Genomic DNA, 23,494 nt, shown 5'->3' with positions numbered 1-23,494 from the left:
CCAGTGTGTGGCCCGAAGACAGAATAAAATGGGACCATTCTTTTAGCCACTGACTAGAGCAAACTCCTCTTCTAAAAAGCCATGTGCTATGTTACACTTATTACCAAAAGGGTTAGGCAGCACATAACAGTGACTATCTGCAGTCACTCATACTAGAGACTATCAGAAAAGCAAGCTAGAGAAATAAAGTAAGAGAAAATCTAATTACTGTCTCCAAAATGACACACCAAACTTTATCAATGTGCTGACCTAATGGCATTTTGTCTGGCAAAACAAATATAGGTGATTTAGCCTTCCCACACAGAACCATCTTCTCTCTTCACTGTCCTCTTGTACACCAGCTTGTATCACACTGTACGTGGCTCTGTATTCCCCTGAGTATGATTCTCAATCCTCAGGCACTACTGATGAGAAAATTCTGTATGTTAAGTAAGCTACAGAGCTACTGTATAGCCAGATTAATCATGTAGTGTCCTTCAGCTGCCTCCAGCCCTGGCTAACACCATATTGTTCTGGCACAACACAAACATAGGGCAATCGAGTGGTGCTTCCTGTGGATGTAAATTTAAGTTTTTCAGGTCCTGCAGCAAAACATTCTTCAGAGTAATACATTTTGGTTGCTCGAACCTACCATCCAGCACTGCCAATACTCAAAATTAATACATTCTACACTGTATGTAATCTGTACTATTAACAGCTATCCCTGTAATCCTTAGGGGAACCTGACTCGGTCAAAGTCTTAAGGCTAAGATACTGCACATTCTTCTCTGTCCCAGCAGTCAGAGGAAGGTGACCTTGGTGTGGGTCAATATACTTCTTGGTGCTCTTCACATGTGAGTGACTTCTCTGCTGAGGTTGCACTCTTGGTACATATGCAAAGCTCCCCCTGCTTTATCCTGTGTTTTCGCATCATCTGTATTTCCTTTCTCAGAGTGAGAAGGATTCTTTTTCCCATGCATGCACATTCAGTTTCCAAACCCAGTGCATCCAGACCCCAGTAGTGCAGGTGCTAGTTAACACTTCCAATGAAGGGTTTCACCCTTCTTATTTCACTGTAGGGTTTCCACCAGGCCTGTTTTATCACCACGTAGAAGAGAAAGAGAAGCCAATGTGTATAATAAAAACAGAGGGGATTTGGCCACTTACCAAGTGAAGATGAGACATAATAAGGTAGATATTAAAATGAGGACTTGGTTAAACATTGCAGACTGTGTGCGCTGGATGGCTCGGTGAAGATCATTCTGTATCAATGGAAAATAGGTGTTATTTTTGGGTTTGAACCAATAATTCAGGATCTGATTCTGTAGAGGAATTATGCAGTACCCTGATAGCAATGCAGTCACTCGAATGCACTTATGAGTTTGCTGATAATATAGACGGTGCAGAAGCACCAGCTGTGATTCTGTGATTATTTAAGTAGTCCTTTGTTCATCCCAGCACAGTTCTGATCCTATTGCAAGCTGCCTTGAGGTCTGCTCATGTCTAGCTTACAAATTACATGCTGCAAGGCCCAATTATGGCCTAACAGTTGAGTTGCCTGCAATTGTGTATGAATGGCAGAGTAGCAAAAGAACCATCCACTGCCATTTCCTTTATTGGCACAGTAACAATTTATACTAATTGAGATCTCATGTCTTACTTTTTTCTAATTTTGATGCAGAAAGCAGTTTAGTAATGCTTGACCATTTGTATCATCTAAATACAGATCTGGTTAGCTTCCTATTAGGGTTGGACTATACTGCCAAAATCCCACTAAAGACAATATACTAAAAAAATACAACTCTAGAATATTTATTTCCTTTGCATACTTACAATCATATTTTCTAAAGCATGCTTTGCCAGCCAACAATTTAAAAACACAGGAATAAACAGGTTTCTTAGGACTGGCCAGAAAATCTGAAAGAAAAATTAACAAGTTCATTAGAAGCTTTTCTGATGAGGAATAGAGCTTTACTATTCAAGCAGCAATGAAATACTTGGGAAAAATACTTACTATTAATGTGTTCCTAGTGTGAGATTTGGCTTTAAATAACATTTTTGTCTTCCTTTGTGATTAACCACATGCAAAATAATTAGATAAAATAGGAACACAGTCAGTTTTCACTACAGACATGAGTGTTTCTTACATTTTTATAACCAGCTGGTTTATTTTATTGATTGTGCTGTAGTTGGAGGGGGTTGGGTTTGTTTTGTTCCATGGAAGATGAAGTGGAAAGTTACCTGTATGACTTCACTCTAGTACTATCATCTTACTGTTGGCAAATTTCTGTTCCCATAGTCACAAACTCAACATCCACATAAGAATAAAAATTACTTTAAAAAATAGGAGTATTTGTGCAGCTATAAAAGTGCAATGTGCAAATGTATTAATTCAAATATGATTACCGTGATGATGAAAGGAACAGCATTAATTATTTCCAGGAGAAAGGGTATTCTCAGGATTTGTTCCCAGATATTTCCCTTCAAAGAAAAGGAAAAAAAACCACCACAATGTCACAGCCAGCTTATAAACAGTTCTGACAAGAAATACATGTGATATTCCAATGAAACATAGGGAGTCTCTCCCATACCTGAAATTCAGGAATATCACTCATCTCAGATTTAAACATGTGACAAATGTGAATATAGACTATAGATCGCTCTGGATCCTTTTTCCTACAGTTTATCATAATGTACTTCCCAAGTAAAAGATATATACTTTCAAATCTCCTTCCTTTCATCCTTTGCATTAATCTTTTATCTTTACTTTGTATTTTTTCTTTCCTAACTGTTTTGGAGAGTGAAGTAAGGAAGAAGTCAAGTGTTTAATATTAGAATTAGGACTACAATATCAAGTTCTCTATTTCTACCACCAACACTTCAGAACACTTCAGGGCTTTCTGGAACTTGATCTTGCTTCCATGAAATAAGAGGTCTTCCCACATATTTCAGTGAAGTGGTATTGATCTTTTAATTTGCTTACTGCAAGCAACAGGATGGGGATAATTCTACTTTTTTTCCAAAACTGCGCATTCACTGGCTGTGAATGATTAAATGTTGAGATGAAAATCCACATATTAAAAAAGGAAGGTAGTTGAACTTCAGTGACTTACAGCTTTACTAATGCTGTGTATCAGGACTCCATCATAGGTAATGGAATAATAGTGTAGCACACACCATGGCAATATTTACAAGAATTTGCAGTAGAGCGTTATATTTTCAGTTACAGTGACATGTTCGTCTTCCCTGAAAAAATAACCACCTGATACACCCACCGAAAATTAAATACAAACTCCATATAATATAAAATTCTTTCTCCCGTTTTAACTCTACACATCTGGAAGCCACTATACCTCAGGGACAGGGATTACTGTCTGCTGTGTGGGAGTCAGACATACACTTGAAATTATGAGGCTGTAAACTGAGGGTGTTTTGTATGAAGAGAAAAATCAAAATCAAATCTGATTTTTCAAACTGAACCATTTTCTGATTTCACAAATGTCCTCATTTTTAACATTAGGAGTTTCCTCCTCTGTCTTATAGAGAAGAAATGTCACATAATTCACTTGTGCAGGCAAAATGCCGGTATGGATGGGCTCCAGGTAATTAGGGATGTGTGCAGCTGTAGGATTCTGGCTTCCACATGGAAATGCATCATGAGTTCTGCAAAACTGCCTTCTGCAGTGAGAAAGTATGGTGCCGCTCAAAGCCCTGAGAGTGTCTGAGCACCAGGATTGCCAGATGTCTGTGGCAAGTTTTGACAATGGAGATTTTTGATGTAGACATCTTTCAGAATTCTGGCCAAGGACAAACCCTCATGTAACACTTTAGGCTGTGAGAATGCAGACTGTAAACCTTCCATTCCTGGATCCAAGTGATCAGCACCACTACACAGTGCTACATCCTTTGCATTCCTCTCCATTTAAAAGCCATTAAAAAATGCAAATTCACGGTATTATAGTAGCATGATATGCTACTCTGCCCTCGCTATTCTGCATGTCGAATCATTTCTCATATGTCATGAACCAGGTATCAGAAAGGTCAATCTCTTGGAGTATTTTCTCAAGTGACTGCTTTATTCATTTTACAGGTTATTTGTGAAATCCTAGTAATGTGTACTCCAATGCAAACACAATCATCTTATTCTTGTTTTCTCACTCCCCAATTCCCTGACTTGTAGAAGTTACCTAAATTGTGAAAGTTTTGAAAATTATTCCATAAAATAATAAATAATAAAGTAATCTGTCACAGATTTACATGAACCAAAGCCCCTTTGGTCACCTTGGCTGTGCAGAAAAGCCTTACAGTGGGTGAGATAACACCATTCTTAGCTTCAAGAGAATGTTGTAAAACTAGGAAAATAGGACCAGAGGGAAGGAGGTGTTTGCATCAAGTGGACTGATGTGAGTGACAAATTTTGTTGTTCTTTAGATAAGTCCTTTAGTTCTTATGGGGAGTGGAATCACAAACTTGCCTCAACCTCTGTGACAGGTGTATGCAGCAAATCAGGGTAGTGGAGCTTTCCATCCATCACAAACTAATGAGTAATTTCTCATGGAAGCTGATTTGCCAAGAATTCATCTTTTGTACCCACTGAAATTGATGCAAATCACAAGCAGAATGGATGAGAATAAAATGCTGCCCAATAAACTGAGGAACAGCACAAACAATGATTGCCCTTTGCTGTTTTGCCACCAGGATATAAATTTTGGACTATTTCTGCCCATAACTGATTTGCACTTGTAACCCCCAAGCCTTAAATAATATATGCTCCAAGGATCAAGAATAATAATTTTTAGACAGCAGACAACTGCAAGCCTCTTAGCATTATTGGGCACTAAGGAAAACATTTATGCCATAATCACTCGATAAGCACACTAAAATACAAGTCTCTAAATTCAGTGGTGGCTCTGATAGCTACTGAATGTCAGTAATACAAAATTTAATACAAAAAAAAAAATTATCCCTCAAGATATTTTCAGCTTTAGAAACCAAATTTTTTTGTATTTTCTTTGGTAAATGATTTCAAATGCTTTTAGTATTTTTCTCCTAAAGATACTAATAATGCAGAGACAGAGCAGAACAAAATGGAATTAAGAAAACAGAACAATTACATTAGAATAACTTTTAAAGGAGAATGCAAATGCGAAAATACATTGTACTCACATCAAATGATTTCAAGACATTTTGAAAAGATATTCCAATAGCATCACACAAATGGATAACACAAGCAAGTAGATACATTTTTGTTGTTTTCTAAGTATTGTCTCGGTTTTTCTGTGCACAGTTTCAGAGGACTAAATCTTGAATTGTATGTATTGAGTAGCTACAGCTTTGACATCAATGACAATTGTGTCCAATACAACTGAAAAACCAGTGCAAAAAATCCAGGTCACTTTTGAGAATGTGTTTTCAAATTACGGTGTGCCAGTGGACAATGGAAAATAATGAGCATTTAATTGTCTGACTTCCACTCTTTAGAGATTAGTTTGCTCATATATTTGGGAAACAGGGCTGACTGTGTGACAATATGCCATGCCTGCACACCAGCATGGGCATGGGTACATAAACTTGATATTGAAATATTTATCGCAGTTTTTAATGAATTCTGCCTAAAACTAACAAAGAGTACTTACCTTGTAGCTTAGATAACTTAGCAGCAGAGTTTCAAAGAGACTTATAACTGCCACAGACACCTTAAGTGAAAAAATATGTGTATTAATACCAACTTCTAGAGAATAGATATTAACATTACAATGAAAATAAAAGATTATATAAAACAGCCTTTCCACAAATCCTCTGAAACCCTCTCAGCTAAGAGCACTTTGCTTGAAGCTTAGATATTGTTATTTTTCTGAGTTTCATTTATTCTTAAACAGTACCAAAATCTTCCCACATAACAGAGAGAAGGAAGCTGTAAATAAGTCAGTCAGCTCTTTATTTTCTTGTGAAGATGTTATGAATGTGTGGAAAAGCAAATGTTTTTCTTACTGTGTATAATGCAAAAAGTTAAAAGCAGCAAAAAATTATGCAGATGAATAATTATTGATTTTAAGATTTAAATGCAGCTGAGCTCGATTTACCAGCCTCCAATTAGATTATATGTAGTTAGTTTATGTATTAAATAGTTAAAAATATCTAAGTAGTCAAATAACAAAATAGTAAAACAAAATACTTAAATCTATATAGATATTTACTTAAGTCCTTTGCACAGAAAGTATTTGTATTTTAATGTGTATCATGGGACTATTCCATCAAGATGGATCCTATCAGGCTGGAGCTTGAAGTCAAACCTCAGGATTTTAAATTTTAAATTAATGCTCCTTACAGCTGAAAACTGAAGGGTGCACAGTGTCTTTACCTAGAAGTTAAAAGATGCTAAGAATTGGGAAATTATTAAAATATACAAAATTGTTAAAATCGGTAATCAAAATATATCTGCTTCTCCACATAATTATTACTTTCAGATAAACTCAGGCTTTATTTTCAAATAAATTCCTACCCTTACCAATAGATCTATTAGAAAAGGACTGTATCCATAGGCAAATAAATTTCTCAGTATTTTTAAATTAAATTTAAGAAAGTAACACAAGTGCTAGGTCAAAAATCATTCAAACTGCATATTCCAAAGGTATTTTCAAGGGCTTCTTCCCTTAGAAAATTGTGAATTATGTAGAAGTACAATCATTGCATTGGCATTGCAACAACCATGGTGAGACAATATAACGGGATAACCAATCTGGGAACTTAACTAGTAAGTTTTTTCTTAGTAAAAAAAACATTTCACAGAAAGAATCAGTACAGATCAGCTGATCTTTATGCTTTTGCTGTACTTGGTGTTCAAGATTTCCTTGCTGACATCAACATTTCCAAGTATCTTTTAATACTGCTGTACTTTACTGCTACTGTAAATCAGTATCATCTGCAGTTGTTACACGGAAATTATTGAATTGGACATTTACATATTACCTGTAATCCCCATAAAGGTAAGCTTCGATTCACCCAAATAATAGGGGACCTGTTCATTACAGTAAGGAAATAAATATGAAATTAATCATAATCTGGTGTTTCAAACAAACAAAAAGTTGCACATGTGAATGGAAATTAGAGCAGGCTTACTGAAAAAAAATCTCAGTAATAAAAACTTTAAATCAGTAGTTCTCTACTGAGTATTGACACGTCTAGTATTTCAGCAAATCATTAGGTTCCTGTGGGAAACTGACAATCCTTTTGTGTGAACATTTTGCTATCTGTCTAATGATATAAATGGTATCTAGCTCTTAGGGGTTGTCGTATCTTGGAAGAATCCTATCAATGCTAATAGGCACTTGACACAGCACCACTGGAATGGGACACTCTCAATGACACAATAATTTCCGGTTAATCGTTTACTGCCACTCAGATTTTTTTTTTTTTTTAAATTAAGGGTACCCTTTTTTATTTCTGCAAGGTATCAGCATTGATGGAACCCAGATCTCACACCAGCATCCAGTCCAGCAGTTCACTTTGCAATCAAGAGAAAGAATTAAAATATTAAATGCAGTTTGAACATTCAGAAATATAAATAATGGCTAGAGTTTTATAGAAACATCCCTACTATATGTCAAAATGCCACCATTCCAGATAGAAATGGATTTATCTTCCTGTCTTCCCTTCCCACCATTCTGTGGACTTCTGGTTTGCTGTTTTAATTTAGGAACTCACCAATCTATTGCACCAGGTGTGTAGTTTTGATTGGAACAACTCCGGTTTAATTCCTTACTGGTAGTTGCCACACCATCCATGTAAAGTCCATTTCCATTAGCAAATGTGTATGGGGACACAGTCATAAAAACATATGGGAGGAAAGGGATATTAATTAAATCATTAAGTGGTCCATGAAATGCATGCAATAGTTTGAAACCCAAGGTAATCAATACAGACATTTTTAAAGTAACTTTTAGAAAGCACTGCTGTATGTATTCCATATCTGTAGATAAAGGACTATGAAGCTTTCCAGGTTACATTTTTTTAAAGATTTCTTTTCAAATTCAAAAACAAGACAACTAAAAAGTTACTTTGTAAAGCTGAAGTAAGTACACAAAATATAAGTACACAACATATAGTGAAGATCGAGAGACCCCAGAAATCCTATCCCATGGATAGGCTGTGATACAAAGAGCACATCTCAACAGGACAGACTGCAGCAAACTACACTTGATAACCTCTTTTGAGGATGTGAGGAGGGCTTGAGATGCATGCAGCATTATTTCAAGTACAAAACTGGTGATACCCAAGTAAAAATATTGGCCATTATACACATGATGTTATCTTGCCTTTAATTGCTGGCACAAATCTTCCTTTTTAATGGTCATATAAGGATGTGGGAATATATAATCTGCAAATGATGACAAATATCCTTGCTCATCCTTGGCAAGCAAGGTCAGCAGAAAAGAAAGAGATCTGTAGCCCACAGATTAGCAACAACTGTATTTGTACTGTGAGTGGGACAGTGCTAAACTGTACCCATTAATACGGATGCGTTATGTCTTAAGCTCCTTCCTGTACACCCGCTGTGCCTGAAGGAGTAAATGAATGACACCAACTTGTGCAGGCATTTCTGAAAAACAGGAAAAAAATCGGACAAAAAGAATTCCTCCCAGATCTGTCACTTTAAAACCAACCAGGTGAAAACATTTTCTCAGCCATGCTCTCAGCACGCTGAGTAGTTTCTTTCATCGGGCTGTGACACTGTACCTAGAAATTATTTTTTCTTTCCTATCACCACATCTTTAAGAATGCATTCAAGCAGCAGTTTTGGTATCAAGCCCTCAGGATCTCTAGGGCATTAATGGGGTGCTATTTGTTTGTCTGGCACAACTTCTAAGATTAGGGCCTTAGTGAGTAGGCAGAAGGACTTACCTGAATCTTCTCAGGCAGACAAATGTTGTTCAGAGACAGAACACACCAACTACTCTCTTAGATGTACCACACCACCATGTAAGGGAATAACATGTATAGAAAATATAAATACACTCTCTGGTGAATTGTAAAACACTTGGATTGAAGAACATGCCAGGAAAGGTGCAAGGCATTCAGCTGTCTGCAGATGTATGTGAATATACATCTTTGCATATAAATACAGAAGTCTATTTGACACACGGTCTGATATTCTAACCTGTCCTGCACACCCAGACAGAACCATGCGGTACAATGCACTCATTTGTGCTCACTAGAGGTCTCATAATGAATGAATTGCAGCATGCCAGAAGCCATGATTATATGGAAAATGTTAAGTTGCTAATATGCCTAAATTTTTAAGGATGAGTTTCCTCTCCTCCACAACTTTTCATAAAAACATTCCTGCTTGTTTCCTCTTATTGAAGAGACATTCTAAGGTGTATGTAGAGCTAAAAGTAGCTTTTTATGGGTCTTGTTTTTCAGGGAAATTTCTTCATGGCCCTTTTCAGATCTTACAATTTCTCACGATAAATCTTGACAAAAAAAACCCCTCAAATGCATCTTCCGTACTTCCTATTCACGTATCCTTCTCTCACGCACTGCTGAACAAAGCAAATATTCTTTACCTCTCTTTGCTTTGGATTTTATTCTTGTAAAGTAGAGTATTTCTCCTAACTTTTTTTGGTCTTACTCTTACTAGATTTAACTGATATCCAAATATTAAAATTAGATATCCAACCCTGTGCCTTGCCTAACATTGTGTGAAGATTGCTGGTTCTGTCATCCTAAGCTTAGTATTTTATGTGCTTTGTTTCTTTCGGCATTTAAGGACAAAAGAATCAAATCAAGTGTAATGAAGTACATTAATAAAATGTGATGCTTATTAGCATTAAGAATTGAGGAGATTCAATATTCCCAGGATACAAATACAATAGAAGTACAGGATTAAATAAATTATAATTTCTTCTACATTTGGTGATTAATTGTGTAACACATTAAAAAAAAAAAAAATAAGGTCGTATAGAATACTATGCTGGCAATTCCAGGTGTGCTAAATCACACATTATATCCGTAAATCATTGTGAGTATAGAATGTACTTTTGGTCTCGTTCTTCTGAAGTGTTTAAAGAAAGCAGAAGGCTAGAAAACGATCATCAATATCATCTGCATGGAAGCTCAGTTTCATGTATTTATCTGTTTCTGGGACCTGGGGTATAAAGTAATATCGTTTAAGCAGAATCCAAAAAGAATTGTTGCATAAACTGGTAATCAGACATTTGCAATTTTACATAGAAATGTTATGTAATAATACATCTAAAATATATGTTCGCACAATTACATCTGATGCGCAGTATCCTAAGGAAAGAGCCAGAATTATTTTAGTGGTAAAGGAGAAAAATAATGTTATTTTAGTTCTTATTTCTATTCACAATGTAAGACCAGCTTTGTAATTCTTTCAAAATATCTGGAAGACATAAACCAAATCCTTCATGTATTCATTTATTTATTTCTTATAACTTAAATAATACTTTGAGAGCAGAAATGAGGAAAAAACCCTCAAAGGTTACCATCCAAGTCCTTGTGTAGGATCATCCAGGAGCACACGAACTATGTATAGGAAACAGCTTAGTAGCTTGAGAGAGAAATTGAATAATCGTATTCTCAGACCTAGTTTGAAAAGAAAAGAAAATACTGAAGTTCAGGGGTTTTAAAGTTTCACCAACCTTCAAGATAAAACTAAAAGAAACTAGAATAGTCATGTAGTAAAAAGAGAATGTTTATATATCCAGTCTGGGTTAAGACTCAGCTGTTTTAATGTAAAGAACCATGCAGTCACTTGTTTGGAAGCTATTCTATGCTGTTAATCCTTACTGATGCAATTCTTTGGGTCTTTGGTAGTTTGAAAAGTTCACTTTCTTGGGAGGGATACCAGAACTATGCAATGCTTTTTGAGATATAGGATACAGCAACATGAAAGCACATACTTTCAACCATAATGCAGTGGCAAGCATTTAAATATTAATATCTAAAAATGTCTTCATGCAGTAGCTTCACATACAGAATATATTACTAATACCCCAACTTTTAAAATATTAAACTAGAGTTATTTAATGCTGAAGCTGAATAACTATACATTCAAGAATCAGGACATCTAAAAGTCATGCTGAATGCACAACTGAATGGAATGAACAACTTGTTCTACAGACAATGTAAATATTCAGATGTTCTAGCTGAAGAGATATGCCCCAAATGCTATCACAAAGTATTACAATATTTCCCATACTAAACATAGGTTTAATGCACAAGGACAGGATTCCTTCAAAGGGATCCACATGGACATTTACGTCTATCACATGGGCAATTTATTTCACTGCCAACTGGAGTCATTATCTACTGAAGTGGAACTTTTTTGTATTTTTATGTGGGACTAAGGTTTAAATTTTCAGTACTGCTATTGAATTCAGCAGACTTTTTTGCTAGTGTGAATATTTGCATCTGACTCTTAGATGTAAGCATTCATTTACTAATGAAGTTAAAACTGTTAGCTGACTAATGTTAAGTGACTGGAGGTCACTTTAGCAATAACTTTTTTTTAGTATTGCAAACTAACAGTCCAGTTCTGCATGGCTGAGCCCTTCTATCCGAAACAGAACACTCTGAGTCTTACCCAGATGCGACTTCCCTTGCCCCAGTCACAGCAAGGACACTGTGCTTTGTTATTGTGTTGCAAATACTTCAGCAGGTCTGCTGAATTCAATGTAATTACTTCTGTTGTATAAGAACTACCCAAATAAAAGAGCTGTGTGCATAAATTTCCCTTCTAAGAAGAATAATTTTATGGTAATACTATTTTTTTTTTAACTTTACTCAGTCCTAAGTTCAAAATCAGCACCTTACAGATAAAACTGATAAATCAGTTTTTATGTCTTCTAGTTCTGATAAATCAGTTTTTATGTCTTCTAGTTCCTTTCCCATTAAAAGTCCATCTACTACAAACACAGAAAAATAGAAAATGGCTTCTTAAATATTTTACCATGCAATTTCTGAGCAAAATCTTTAGGTTTATTACATTAAAATGCTTATTACTTTTAAGTGTGAAGTTGCAGTTATCACATAAGAACTGGATGGACTTTTACAGCAACTTTTTTCTCTGAACTCAGGGTAAAAGATCCTGTGGTCCGTGAGAAGTCCCACAGCTGTTACTAGGCAATTGGGATTGAGAAACATTAACCTGAGGATTCCTGCTCCCCTAGCAAGAATAATTAGCCACAGACCTATTTATTCCCAATGGGAGAGAGGAAAGGAAAGCAAGGACAGAAATGAAAGGAAAGGAAAGGAAAGGAAAAGGAAAGGAAGGAAAAAATGACAGAAAGGAAATTCCATTGACCGTCACCTCCCTTAAGTTCCATGTCGCCGGCGCGTTAGCAAAGAACATGCAAGGTCGAAAGGAAAGGAGACAGGAGAAATGAAGAGGGAAAGCACAGGAAGGGTGAGTGCCTGTGTGTCATCCTATTAATTGACTTGGGCAAAACTATGATCCTCATCTGTAGCTTTTTTTAACTGTTGCTGACGAAACATGAATTATATTTTTTGTCCAAAGCCTCTGTAGAATATGCTGTAATAAATGAATGGTTGCCCCTAACAACCGGGCTATTACAACTAGAAAACGCAGATAATGGTTAAAAAAACCCTCTATTCTAAACAAACAAAAAAAGGCTTACTGATTTTGTATTGTCTAACTTTCTTGGACAAGTACAGAAGTCTGTTACTTTTCTCCTGCTTTTTAGCTTTGTAAATGTTATTCTCGGTGAGAAACACTTGTTTTCTGCATTGATAACAGCCTGGTTTCTAATCATCCTTTAAAATTATATGTTGGTTTAAATGTCAAAAAAACCCACTTCTTTTCTGATTAAAAGCTAAATCATAAAGCAGACTGATGCTCCAGCCTGCTGCCCTAAATCCTTAACTCTCGAATCCAGTCAGCATCTCTAGAGAGTGCACTTCGTGGCTGGGGTTGTTTATAAAGCAAGGCAAAGTACAGGTTCTGTAGCATAGGTGATTGGGCCAGTTATTAAAATATAAATATGGAAGAAGTCTATTCAAGTCTATCCTGGGTCACCTCTCCTTGTTCTGTGTGCCTCAGCCGTTAGTAACATACGCAGTCACCCTTGTTTGGATAATTAATGCAGCCTTACAGATGCCTTTTTTTTCTGGTAGAAAGATTCAGCAGCCTCCTAGCTGGGGATTCACGTGTGAGTTGGAAGCAATGCATGCATCATGGAGATGTAGGATTTCAAATGTGGGAAGGAGGGGCACAAACACAACAAGTTTTCAATTATTATTCTGGTACAGAGGAAGCATTTCATATTTGTTTGCTTCCTGCCTATTTTTGTTCTGCATTTCACATGCTGTCAATGGATCAACATGGTCTGCTTGACTTAATTTCTTGTTCTTCATTCAGAGCCAGATTGCTTAAGTAGCAAGGTCATTGGTGCACAGTATCTCTATGTTTTGAATACAAGTGGTGCCTGAAACTTGTATTCAGCTCCACTCAGTTACATACTGTTTAATGGGAATGGAATTTCACTGCGTCTATGTATTATATACTCTGTCTTATTTAAAAGAAGAATTGATAATAACATTTCAAAATCTATTTGTTTCGTGAACTAAATATAATTATGTCAAATCTTAACATTTCCTTCTCAGTTTAAACCAGTGTTTGCTATTTTTGCAGGCATTTTTAAGTATAGAGTGATACGTTATATTTTACCACTTCTGACTGTGACTTTCACTTTTATTACAAATTTTTGATGCTCTCCTTGCAAGCATTTTCGTAGATTAAGTGTCAGATTTAGAGAGTTGTTCTAAACAGAGTGACAGATACCAGGTGAGGATTTTAGAATTACCTCCCATTATTCCTTTCCCATAAATTACTAATATATTTTTGATTTTTAGCGAAATCATTTCAATGGCAGTTGGCTTTAGGAGCTGGACCAAAATATACTCTTAACAGTTTATATCCTAGTGATAGATATAACAGTTATCCTTTACTCTCTCCTCACTGACTTGAAACCTCACTTATTTTCTTCCTTTGAGACCTACTGTTGGCTGTGATAATGCAGTGCTTGGTCCTGGCAAGTACAAGCAAGTCATGCTTGTATGACTGTCATTTTTTCTTTCTCCCTTTTTCCCCTTTTCTTGGGGGAGGGTGCTGAGTGACACCTTTGTAAGATATTTTCTTATACGTTAAATTTGATTAGACATTTGCTTGCAGAAGATTGAGTGGAAACTAGGTTGACATGATACACAGATGAAGGCCTGTTTTATCAGTTTATCAGTTTAAAAAAGGATAATAATTAATAAAACAGTTAATATTTCAAGTTACTGGCCCATATGTGATTCAGATCAGGATAGTATTCTATAGAAAATCCTTATAAATTCTAGACCTGACTGCTCTGGTTGGTAAAACCATGTGATATTATCAAAAACTCTTTGGTGAACAGGTTTGATTGAGATACACTATGCAAAAAAAATTGCTGATCCTACTGATATTTTTTTTCTCAATGACAGCAATTCCATCTTTAATATATGAAGGAAGGATTTTAGTGCTCTTAGTGAATAGTGCCTAAAATCCATTATCTTTGTTTATCAGCTCCCTGGTACCTCTGGGCAAGAGACTCCTCCTGTTTCAACTGGGGGCATGTGACTGAGAGACAGGTAACTGTGTCAGCAGCAGCTTTTTGGACACTATTTTTGGGAAGATTCTGGTTCTGAGTATTTGGACAAGAACCAAGATCTGCATAAACAGAAGGAGTGCTTGAACTTCCTAATACTGACTGCTTTGGCTTAGGGATTTTTCTTGTTTAATTCAGTGCTCTGATTGCTATCCACATCATTCCTATGCTATTTAGGCACCTGAATTATGATGAATTTCCCATGTGTGTCTAGGTAAGTGTAGTAAGTAATGCATTCCCCATGGATAAACCTCCAGAAGCTTTGTTAAACCTGATTCTCTAGCTAAAAAACAGCAATTAATTCCAAAGCCCATACTGAAAATATCAGATATTCACAGCCCAGTGCCTTTTTTTATTTTTTCTTTCCTTTTAGAGGAATATTTTTCTTCCTACACTTGGAAAGTAAAAGAAGTTTAGCCAATAAAAATATCAAGTTCCGTGCTGTAAAGCTAGTATTTATTTAATTCTAGCTCTAACCAATACAAGATTTTTTGGTATGTCTTATTTTTATAAGTTTGATCTAGTCCACCCAAATTTGTTTGTCTGGGTATTTTCAGACTGGGACATCAAAAAATTTTTCTCTTCTTTTTTTCTGTCTTTTTCCAGACACAAAACCATGAAACAATTTCAGCTGTACAAAGGACAAAGTGTAGTCTCTGTAGTCTAAAAGCTTTATGTATAAAGCTATTGTAATGTTAGTTCTTTACATATGAAAGGCAAAGAGAACAGCCTGCTACACAGAAGAAAACTGAGGTCAGTTACTGCCCTTCTGACCTATGAACTCCACTGTTCTACCCAAGATTGGAAAAATATTCCATGTTTCCACCCCTGTGAACCAGCTGCATGGATGTATTTAAAAAGATTAATATCTTAGTTCCTTCACATTATTCTCTTCCATGATGGCTGACGACTTTAAGCACATATGTCAATGAAGATATATTTAGGTTAGACTATATTGTTAAGACTGTAAGTTAAGTTAGACTATGGGCAAATGACAAGGACTACATTTCTGAAGTACCATATCCCCAATAGTCTCTTTTCCAATTTTTTTTTTTTTTTTTTTTTTCGGTGCAGATAAAGTTTGAAATTTTAGGAATACTTAATGAAATAGAACACTTCAAAAACCTGGGTACTTTTGCAGATTTTTTCCTTTACCATGTTAAGTGCCTTTGCTCTCTAAGTCACAAGGTCACGACTTCTCAATGAGCATTGCTGCCAGGTCAATGCAAATTAGTCAACTTGATCATGGCACAGAAATAAAATATTTTATTTAACAACTCATGACATCACTAATTGTTTGATCCTGCACAAGCACATTATTTTCAAGTTTAAATATTTTAACTCAGAAGAAAATTAATAATAACTTCACTATTTCCTTCAACTGAATTTGATCTAACTTAAAGTATCACAAATATGCTTAACAGAAATTAATCCAACTGCTTACTTGATCTTTGGTTTTTGATGAAGAAGAGCTTGAGTCTCTCTTTAAATGTATTTTCATTCATATAGAATTCAACTTGCACCCTGAAATAATAAAAAAGAAAGTATTAGGATTGGCTCTGAAATGTAATAAATCAATATTTCTAAGTAATTTGTTTCTCTAATCATCTCTTCTTAATGGAGGGACTTACAGTGAGTATTCAGCCAAAAGCTCACTTGGCTTTGAATGACTAATGTTGAAAGTTTAAAAACAACCAAACGAACCAAACGAAAAAAACCCCACCACCAAGCAGACCTTTCATTGATCCCCTTTACATGTAGAATCATTTTCATATTACTTAGACAGTCTACATTGCAAAATAAGAAGGCCCTATGCTTTTGGCTGAATACTATTCTCCTATTTGCATGTCAGTAAGGAAGATTTCCTTGATGTCCACGTTAAGCGTCCCATCTCAGTTTAACTCCCTTCCTGTAAAAGAGACATTTTAATGTTCCTTCTTTTTTTTCTGTCTTGTTCACATTTCTGTTACATGTTCATGTCTCAGTCCACTTGTTTGTACTCACCTATAATCAAACACTCACATACCAAACAAAACCACCCTCTCTGAACTTGTTTTTGTCACCATGAAATACTGAGACATGAAAGCAAAATTGTGCTGCAATCACACAATATTGTACAGAAAATAACCCTCCTCCTGATTATATTAAAGCAACAGGGGCATCTTTCCTCCATTCCCTTAGATCTGTCTAGATGTATTTCATCTTTCTGTCCCTCAGTTCAGCCTGAGTACCACTCATGCAATACTTATACAGACTAGAAGAGAGAACTGTTGCAAGGGACTGGCCAGGAAGGAAGGTGTGTATTAGTTCTGCAGAAAAACTCAGGCTGTTCAGAGCTGTGCTTGCTGGAAGATGAGAGCACCATTAGTCCCATTCTCACTGAAGTCCCTGCTCTACCCAACTGACTGAATCTCCCTTCCCAATCCAGTTCTCCCCTAGCAATGAATGTCTACCCCAGCACATCTGTGCCTTCCTGAGAAGTCAGAGCTCAGCTGGAGAAGATCTATTATTGCTAAAGAATAAAGTAACACCACTTAAGTGAGTTACTTCCCTACATCTCCCTTTCTCTGTAGATCATCATGTTTTGCACAGCTGCATGTATGTTTTCTGTTCATAAGCATGCTTGAACTTTTTTTCAGCATTTCTTCTCAGCAGTCTTTCATCAAATAACTGTACTTCAACTACTTGGTTTTATATGTAGTCATAATTTTCTAGCAGAATCCTGACTAGTTTTTCGCTTTCTAAGCCTTTTGCTGAAACAATTTTTGTACAATACACTGTTATCTGTAGTGTCTCTCAAACAGTTGTCTACACCAGATATTTCCATACACTTATGGAATTGGAGCATTATTTTCTTATGGGCTTAGAATGGGTGGCATCTCAGGCAATGTGACTTTTCATGCCTGCCTATTACCAGAAGTTTAGGCATATCACTTTGTAGGACAGGGTCATAAAAAGAAGGCTATGTGATTCACTCAGTGAAGTCAGTCAACTTTAACTAGTCTTTGCCTTTGGTGTGTTTATTGTAGTATTCCTTGTAGGATGGGTAATTACACTATTTCCTATTCAGAGGAAGCACAAACATAACCTTATTTTTAAGAATCTATTTTCCAAGATACTTACTGTCATTAATGCAGTGACAGTTTTAGTGGGAAACATCTCCCATGGTTTGGCAGCTGCCACATGCTAAGTGTACATACTTAATCTTCAAGGATATATTTCAGGAGGTAAACAAAGTGGCACAAGCTATTGAAGTAAGGGATGTTATTGAAAGGATGCATGGTGGTTTGTTGTTAGGGGTTTTTTTTAACACATTCTGAATTAATCTATCAGAGTTTTGGTAAGAAAATGTCAGTAATCGCTTACCGTGAAAAAGCAACATGTTAACAGTGGGCCATGATTTACTGATAAAGAGGGAAGGGGATGTGGGAGCTAATCACCCTCCTATCACCAGCATTATGAATTGCTCTGATAGCCTTCTAACAGCTGTCTACTTGGCTTTTCTTAGAAACCTGTGCTCACAGCACACTGGGATTCCACAGTGCAGCAGTTTCCATGGCAAAATGGATTACGAATGCTGCTAATGCCACTTCAGTGGATCCTTCTCCTTCCCCTGACTTTTTTAAACTTTAGTAAAAGCTGTAGTGGCCTTCTATATTTGAAAAAATACATTATCGCACTCTCCTGATACTCTGGTTACCAGAGAATATTTCACTTTGTTTCTTGAAGGTTGCTATTTACTAGAGTAAAGTATGACTGGCTGAAGGAGCCCCTGGCAAGGACAGAAATTTCTAGATACTGCTCTTTCCCAAGACCGCTTTTTATTTCTAAGAACACTCATTCTACTTGAATGTTTCTCACAATCTTTTAATGGTTAATATTTTACCTCAAGTATTTGCTCTTCCCTGTATTTTTCCCACTATGAAGTGTAGCCTAGAAAAGGAGTTTTTTGGGAACCTACAAAAAATAAATTCTGATCCCCCACTGAAATACTGAGAGCATTTTGTAGTAGTAGTGGTAAAGGGCTTGAACAAGATTTTTCTGGGCTAAATTAGTACAAGTTATAAGGATATTTCAAGCGAGGGAGTGAAATTCTTGTGACACGCTTATATAAAACTTGACTACCTTGTTGCAGGACATTTGAAATTTGATTCCAAGCAAATGGTTTTGATAAAATGCCCACCATGCAGATCAGGGTGATAGTACACATACATGCAGATCACCTGGCCGACAGAACAGATTTGGGTTTATTCTGTGTTTATAGCGTAACTTGAAAGTGTAGTTTCAACAATCTGTGCTTCATGTTTATCTTTCTGTAAAAGACAGTTGCACCCTAACCAGAAAGAAGTCAAGTTGAAGGATTAAAATGCTATTCCTTGATGGTTACAGGGAGAGAAACGGTTGATGAATGTAAGGATTTTGTTTTTGCGGTCAGTTAATAGCTTCAGAGTGTTTTAGTGCATGTAGTTGGCATTGAATATTCCATGAAAAGCTGCTTTTGGAAGTGAAAAGAACAGGACTTGTGCTTTACTGACTCTTACTTCAGCTGCATTGAAAATGTACAAATACCTGATGCGCCTGTGGCAGCGTAACCACGGAAGCTGTATTACTGTCGTGAAAACACAGCGTGGTGTGTTAAAACTCAATACTATTGGTAGTAGTCTTCAGCAGTTTAAACCCAAAGAACAGTGACATTACTGAAATAATTTCAAATCTTTCAAACTGTAAGAATCATCTTGAATTACCCCAAGTCCAAGTACGCTGCATTGTTATCATTCAGTTAAGATGCAATTTGAGAAGTACATTTTAATGTAATACAAAGTATAGCAGGAAAATCCTAATTCCTGTCAAGGACAGTGATGCAGAGCACTGCTGGTGGCTGTAAAACACTGGGACCAACCTGGCTGCGCTCTAGCTACTTAATTCATTTTTCCTGCATTTTGCCATTGCTATTTACAATGTCATTCTAACCCCATAGCCACACTTTACTATAGTAACAGTATCATCTTGCACCCTCAAAGCTACAAATTGTCTTTCTTTCATGTTAAAAACCAGATTTGGCAGAAATAATCACTTCACAAATGAAAGTATGAGCTGGATTTCTCACTATGTGCGTGCCAAGAGCTGTAAATGTTTATACTTACTATTTATTGATGATGGAATCAAGAAAAGGTATTAAGTGTACAAACAGAGCCAGTCTGAAGAAAAACACATTTATTTAAATCCATCGTTTTAGAAAAGGACATCTCATATTTTTCCTACAAAGAAAGCCTTGTAACTGATAAAGAATATGGGGGGTTTTATTGGGATTTGCCAATTCAATAGATGTGAAATCCTGTTAGATTTCAGACCTCAAAGCCTATTATGTAGGGTATAGACGGGTGCTTAAAAATGAAGCACCTAAACTGCTAAAGTGAACTATTATCAGATCTTATTTTACTGCAATAAAAAAGGAAATAGGAATTTTTTTTCCTTTTAGCTTTCATTAAAAGGATTAGTATATTTTAAGGATGACTGTCATGGGTGACACTTCTATTTGAAGTTTTGCACGTTCTGAAACTCTCAGAACTCTGTTTTAAAAATACAGTAAGTGTGCTTACTGAAGATGTTTGCCATGCACTGTGCTGATGAAATCTAACTTTTGCAATATGGTCCAGCACTTTTCTTAAACATTATTCTAATAAACGCAGAGTACTTAAAACTGACAGGTATGAGGTCATTTTCTGATGGGGATTTTTACTTAGAATCTCCCTTTCATATCAGTGAATCTGAGTTAAACTCTTTAGTGATGTTTTTCCAGACATATCTATATTGACTTGATTATGTAATTGGATGTTAGCATAACTAATATAGATACCAGGTGTTACCAGTGTCACTGTAAATAATTCTCTGCATTAATGAAAGAGAAATAGCATAAGATGAGTTAATAACAAGCAGTAAAATAAAGGATTAAGGATGCATAAATAATCTTAAGAGATTGGAACTGTATCTTGTGCTCAAATCCTTTTTAGTGCCTCCTTTCCATATGTCCTGCTTTGATGGAAACAAAACTAAGACAGCATCAGAAAACTGGTGTAAGCAAATTTTCCAGGTTGCACGAAGTAAAAATTTGTATCTGCAACCACAAAAAAATACCTTCTATGTCAAGGCAAACTTTTCCTTTACTTAACTATTCAAACATCAAAATGCTAAAAAATTCAACGCTTAATTAAAATTATAATCCTTACACTTTAAATAGTATGTGTGTTTATATTTTTATGGATATAAATAGAAATGTATCTTAAAATCTGATTGTAGCCAGCTTCATGCTCCTTTTTGTAATCAGCTGGCCTCAGTTACGTAAAACTGTCGTTGTGAAACTGATACAGGTCTATGGCAGCAATTCTAATATTACAGCAACAGAAAGAGGGAATGACTTTATCAAATAATTCTGTGAAAAAAAATCATAATTTTTTTCATTCCTTTGAGGGAAAGATTTTTAAGAGAAAACTAATAGCAAGAGATGAGACTCAGCAGAAGGTACTATGCATGCTTTTCAATCTATTAATTTTTTTTTTTTATCTCTTATTCACAGACTTGCACATTCAAGTACAAGTAATAAAAAGAATTAATTTGCAAACTGTATTAACTGTCATTAGAAATTTTCTTAAAGAGTAGATACTTTACTATGGGAAAAAGAAATCTCTAAGTAGTTTCCCTCACACACTTGACTTTTTACTGCAAATATACTTTTCTGTTGCAAGTCTATTAGCTACGGTGAGAAAGTTAATAAAACAAATGTGAATGATGCATTAAGAAATAGTGCACTTTGAAGCTAAAGTTTGAAAGAAAACCATTGAAGGAAGATGCTTGATAAATTTAGTAGATTTTTTAAAAAAACTTTTTTTTCTCGTACAAGGTGAGGAAATGGATATTTTAAAATGTTTTTATTGCATGTAAAAATAGCTCTTTTTTAACTTCTGGGAAAAAATACTTCACATGTAGGATACATACAGCACAGAACTGCTGCAATGAAAATCGATTATGCAAGGCTTTTTTACTGGGTAAGTCTGAGTAATGGGATATGCTCCATGAGATTGATTCCAGGCACTGTTCAGTTTTATGGAGTTGTGCCAATTATCCAGACCTGAAGAGCAAGAAGGTTAATTTGTTGCTTTTTTCCTTTTTCTAATGGTGGCAACTACTTGTCAAAAAGAGACTTGAAAGGAACTCATGGAAATCAAGCTTTCTGCGGTAAGTCCTTTCTGTCAGCCCGCCTCTGTGTTAGGGCATTAGGATCAAAATACAAAGTAACCCATTGCTATTTTTTTTGTACTCTCTTCCGCTGCATCACAACTGCTTGCCCCTTATCAGTTGTTGATCCTTCCCCTGCAATTCCAGCGCTCTCCCTTGTCCCCTCAGTGGTAGGTGAGGCACACACGGGGTCAGGCAATTTCCATGAGCATCTCACACACGGAAATTGCTGTTCTTAAACTAACAACACGTCTCAAGTTGTTGATTTAAAACTTAACAGTACTTCTACTACAGGATTTAAATGCTGATCACCGCACACCTTTCATTTGAAGCTATTTATTTTTGCTTACCAAACTTCTGTATGTTGCAATGTTGCCAATTAATTATTACCTCAGTAAGACTCTTGCTCTATCAAAAAAAACCCCTTAGTTATTTTCCCAAGTGGACACACCTGTGTCTACCCTGAAGACAGTCTGCAGGGTCAGGGGTAGTTCAGGATTTTTTAGCCCTCCATCTATTTGCTTTCTTGCCCGCAGTCAGTCTTCGGTCCTCTGAAACCTTTTCCCTGCTCCTTCACCCATGCTATGTCCACAATTTACTGTCCAGGGTCCTCTCATTCCACCTCCTCCTTATTCCTGTTGTTTCATTCAAATTTTAAGAAAACTTCCAGTCCCTTCTTCTCCCCAGTTCCTTTTCTCTAGTTCCTTGCAGATTTCACCCTTTCTTCTTTCTTCCTCTGTGGAATACACAGTTTCACTATTTGACTTGAAACCATTGAGGAAATGGCTCATTGTCCCACCCATGGGGTTTTTTTCTTTGCTTTAATTCCCTACACAGACCTTTGCTTTTAATGTATCTTTCTTCTTTACATGCTCACCATCTGGACTTTACTACTTCTAAAGTTATCACTTCATGACTTTGAGAAACCTATCTTTTGAGATGTTTACCTTTTCTCTCCTCTTGAAGTATTCCATCAACTTTCAGTCTACTTCCACTACTGCATATTAGGGTGGCCAACAAATATCAAGGCTTTAATAAATAAACTCTGCAGAACTGCCTAAATACCACATGGGCATCTCAGTTTTGGTGCTATGGCCCTTAAAAATCCCTTTTCCCCAAACCCAACAGAAACTTAATGGTGACCAATTGTGAAAATATCCACTCTATGTCCAAAATGGATGGTAGTGATGGAGTTGAGTCACTCCTACCCGAACACTTAACACGTGATGTCATTTCTCTGTAGATTTTCTTTTAATAAGTTTTGATTCAATTTGCTCCCCATTTAACACTTTACTCTTACAAAGCAAGCAGTAAACATGATGAGGGACATTGTCATGGAGATTATCCAGATAAAGATAGAAACTGGTGTTCAGAGAAATAACAGCCTTAAACTCTTCTGGTAGATTTTGTTATGTCTAAAGAATTACATGAAAAAAAATGTTAAGAGACTCGTTGCTTACTTTAGATATAGCAGTTTACAAGCCCATACATCTTTCTTACTAATATAAAGAAATACCCACAAATGAAACGTGCCATCTTTGCTTGTTTTTTGGTTTGGTTGGTTTGAGGTTTTTTTTGGCGTAGACGTAATAGTCCAGAGCTTAAAC

At 36.1% G+C, this 23,494-nt stretch overlaps 1 protein-coding gene across 4 annotated transcripts in view; it reads right to left on the bottom strand.

The window, feature by feature from the left end:
- The window catches only part of KCNT2 (potassium sodium-activated channel subfamily T member 2), a 119,951-nt gene that overhangs the window by 75,621 nt on the left and 20,836 nt on the right, over window positions 1-23,494 (bottom strand). For all 4 annotated transcript variants that reach the window (XM_040072695.2, XM_040072696.2, XM_040072697.2 and 1 more), the window contains exons 2-9: window positions 16,099-16,178; window positions 10,488-10,587; window positions 7,684-7,740; window positions 6,949-6,997; window positions 5,616-5,675; window positions 2,386-2,460; window positions 1,813-1,896; window positions 1,147-1,241 (exon numbers count right to left, since the gene is read on the bottom strand). In XM_040072695.2, the coding sequence (XP_039928629.2) occupies window positions 1,147-1,241; window positions 1,813-1,896; window positions 2,386-2,460; window positions 5,616-5,675; window positions 6,949-6,997; window positions 7,684-7,740; window positions 10,488-10,587; window positions 16,099-16,178 (600 nt within the window). The remainder of the gene's footprint in view (window positions 1-1,146; window positions 1,242-1,812; window positions 1,897-2,385; window positions 2,461-5,615; window positions 5,676-6,948; window positions 6,998-7,683; window positions 7,741-10,487; window positions 10,588-16,098; window positions 16,179-23,494) is intronic.

This window comes from Hirundo rustica, chromosome 9 (assembly GCF_015227805.2).
Source record: "Hirundo rustica isolate bHirRus1 chromosome 9, bHirRus1.pri.v3, whole genome shotgun sequence".
NCBI lineage: Eukaryota > Metazoa > Chordata > Aves > Passeriformes > Hirundinidae > Hirundo > Hirundo rustica.
Note: the sequence above shows the minus strand (reverse complement) of the source record. Positions and strands in the feature narration are given on the sequence as shown.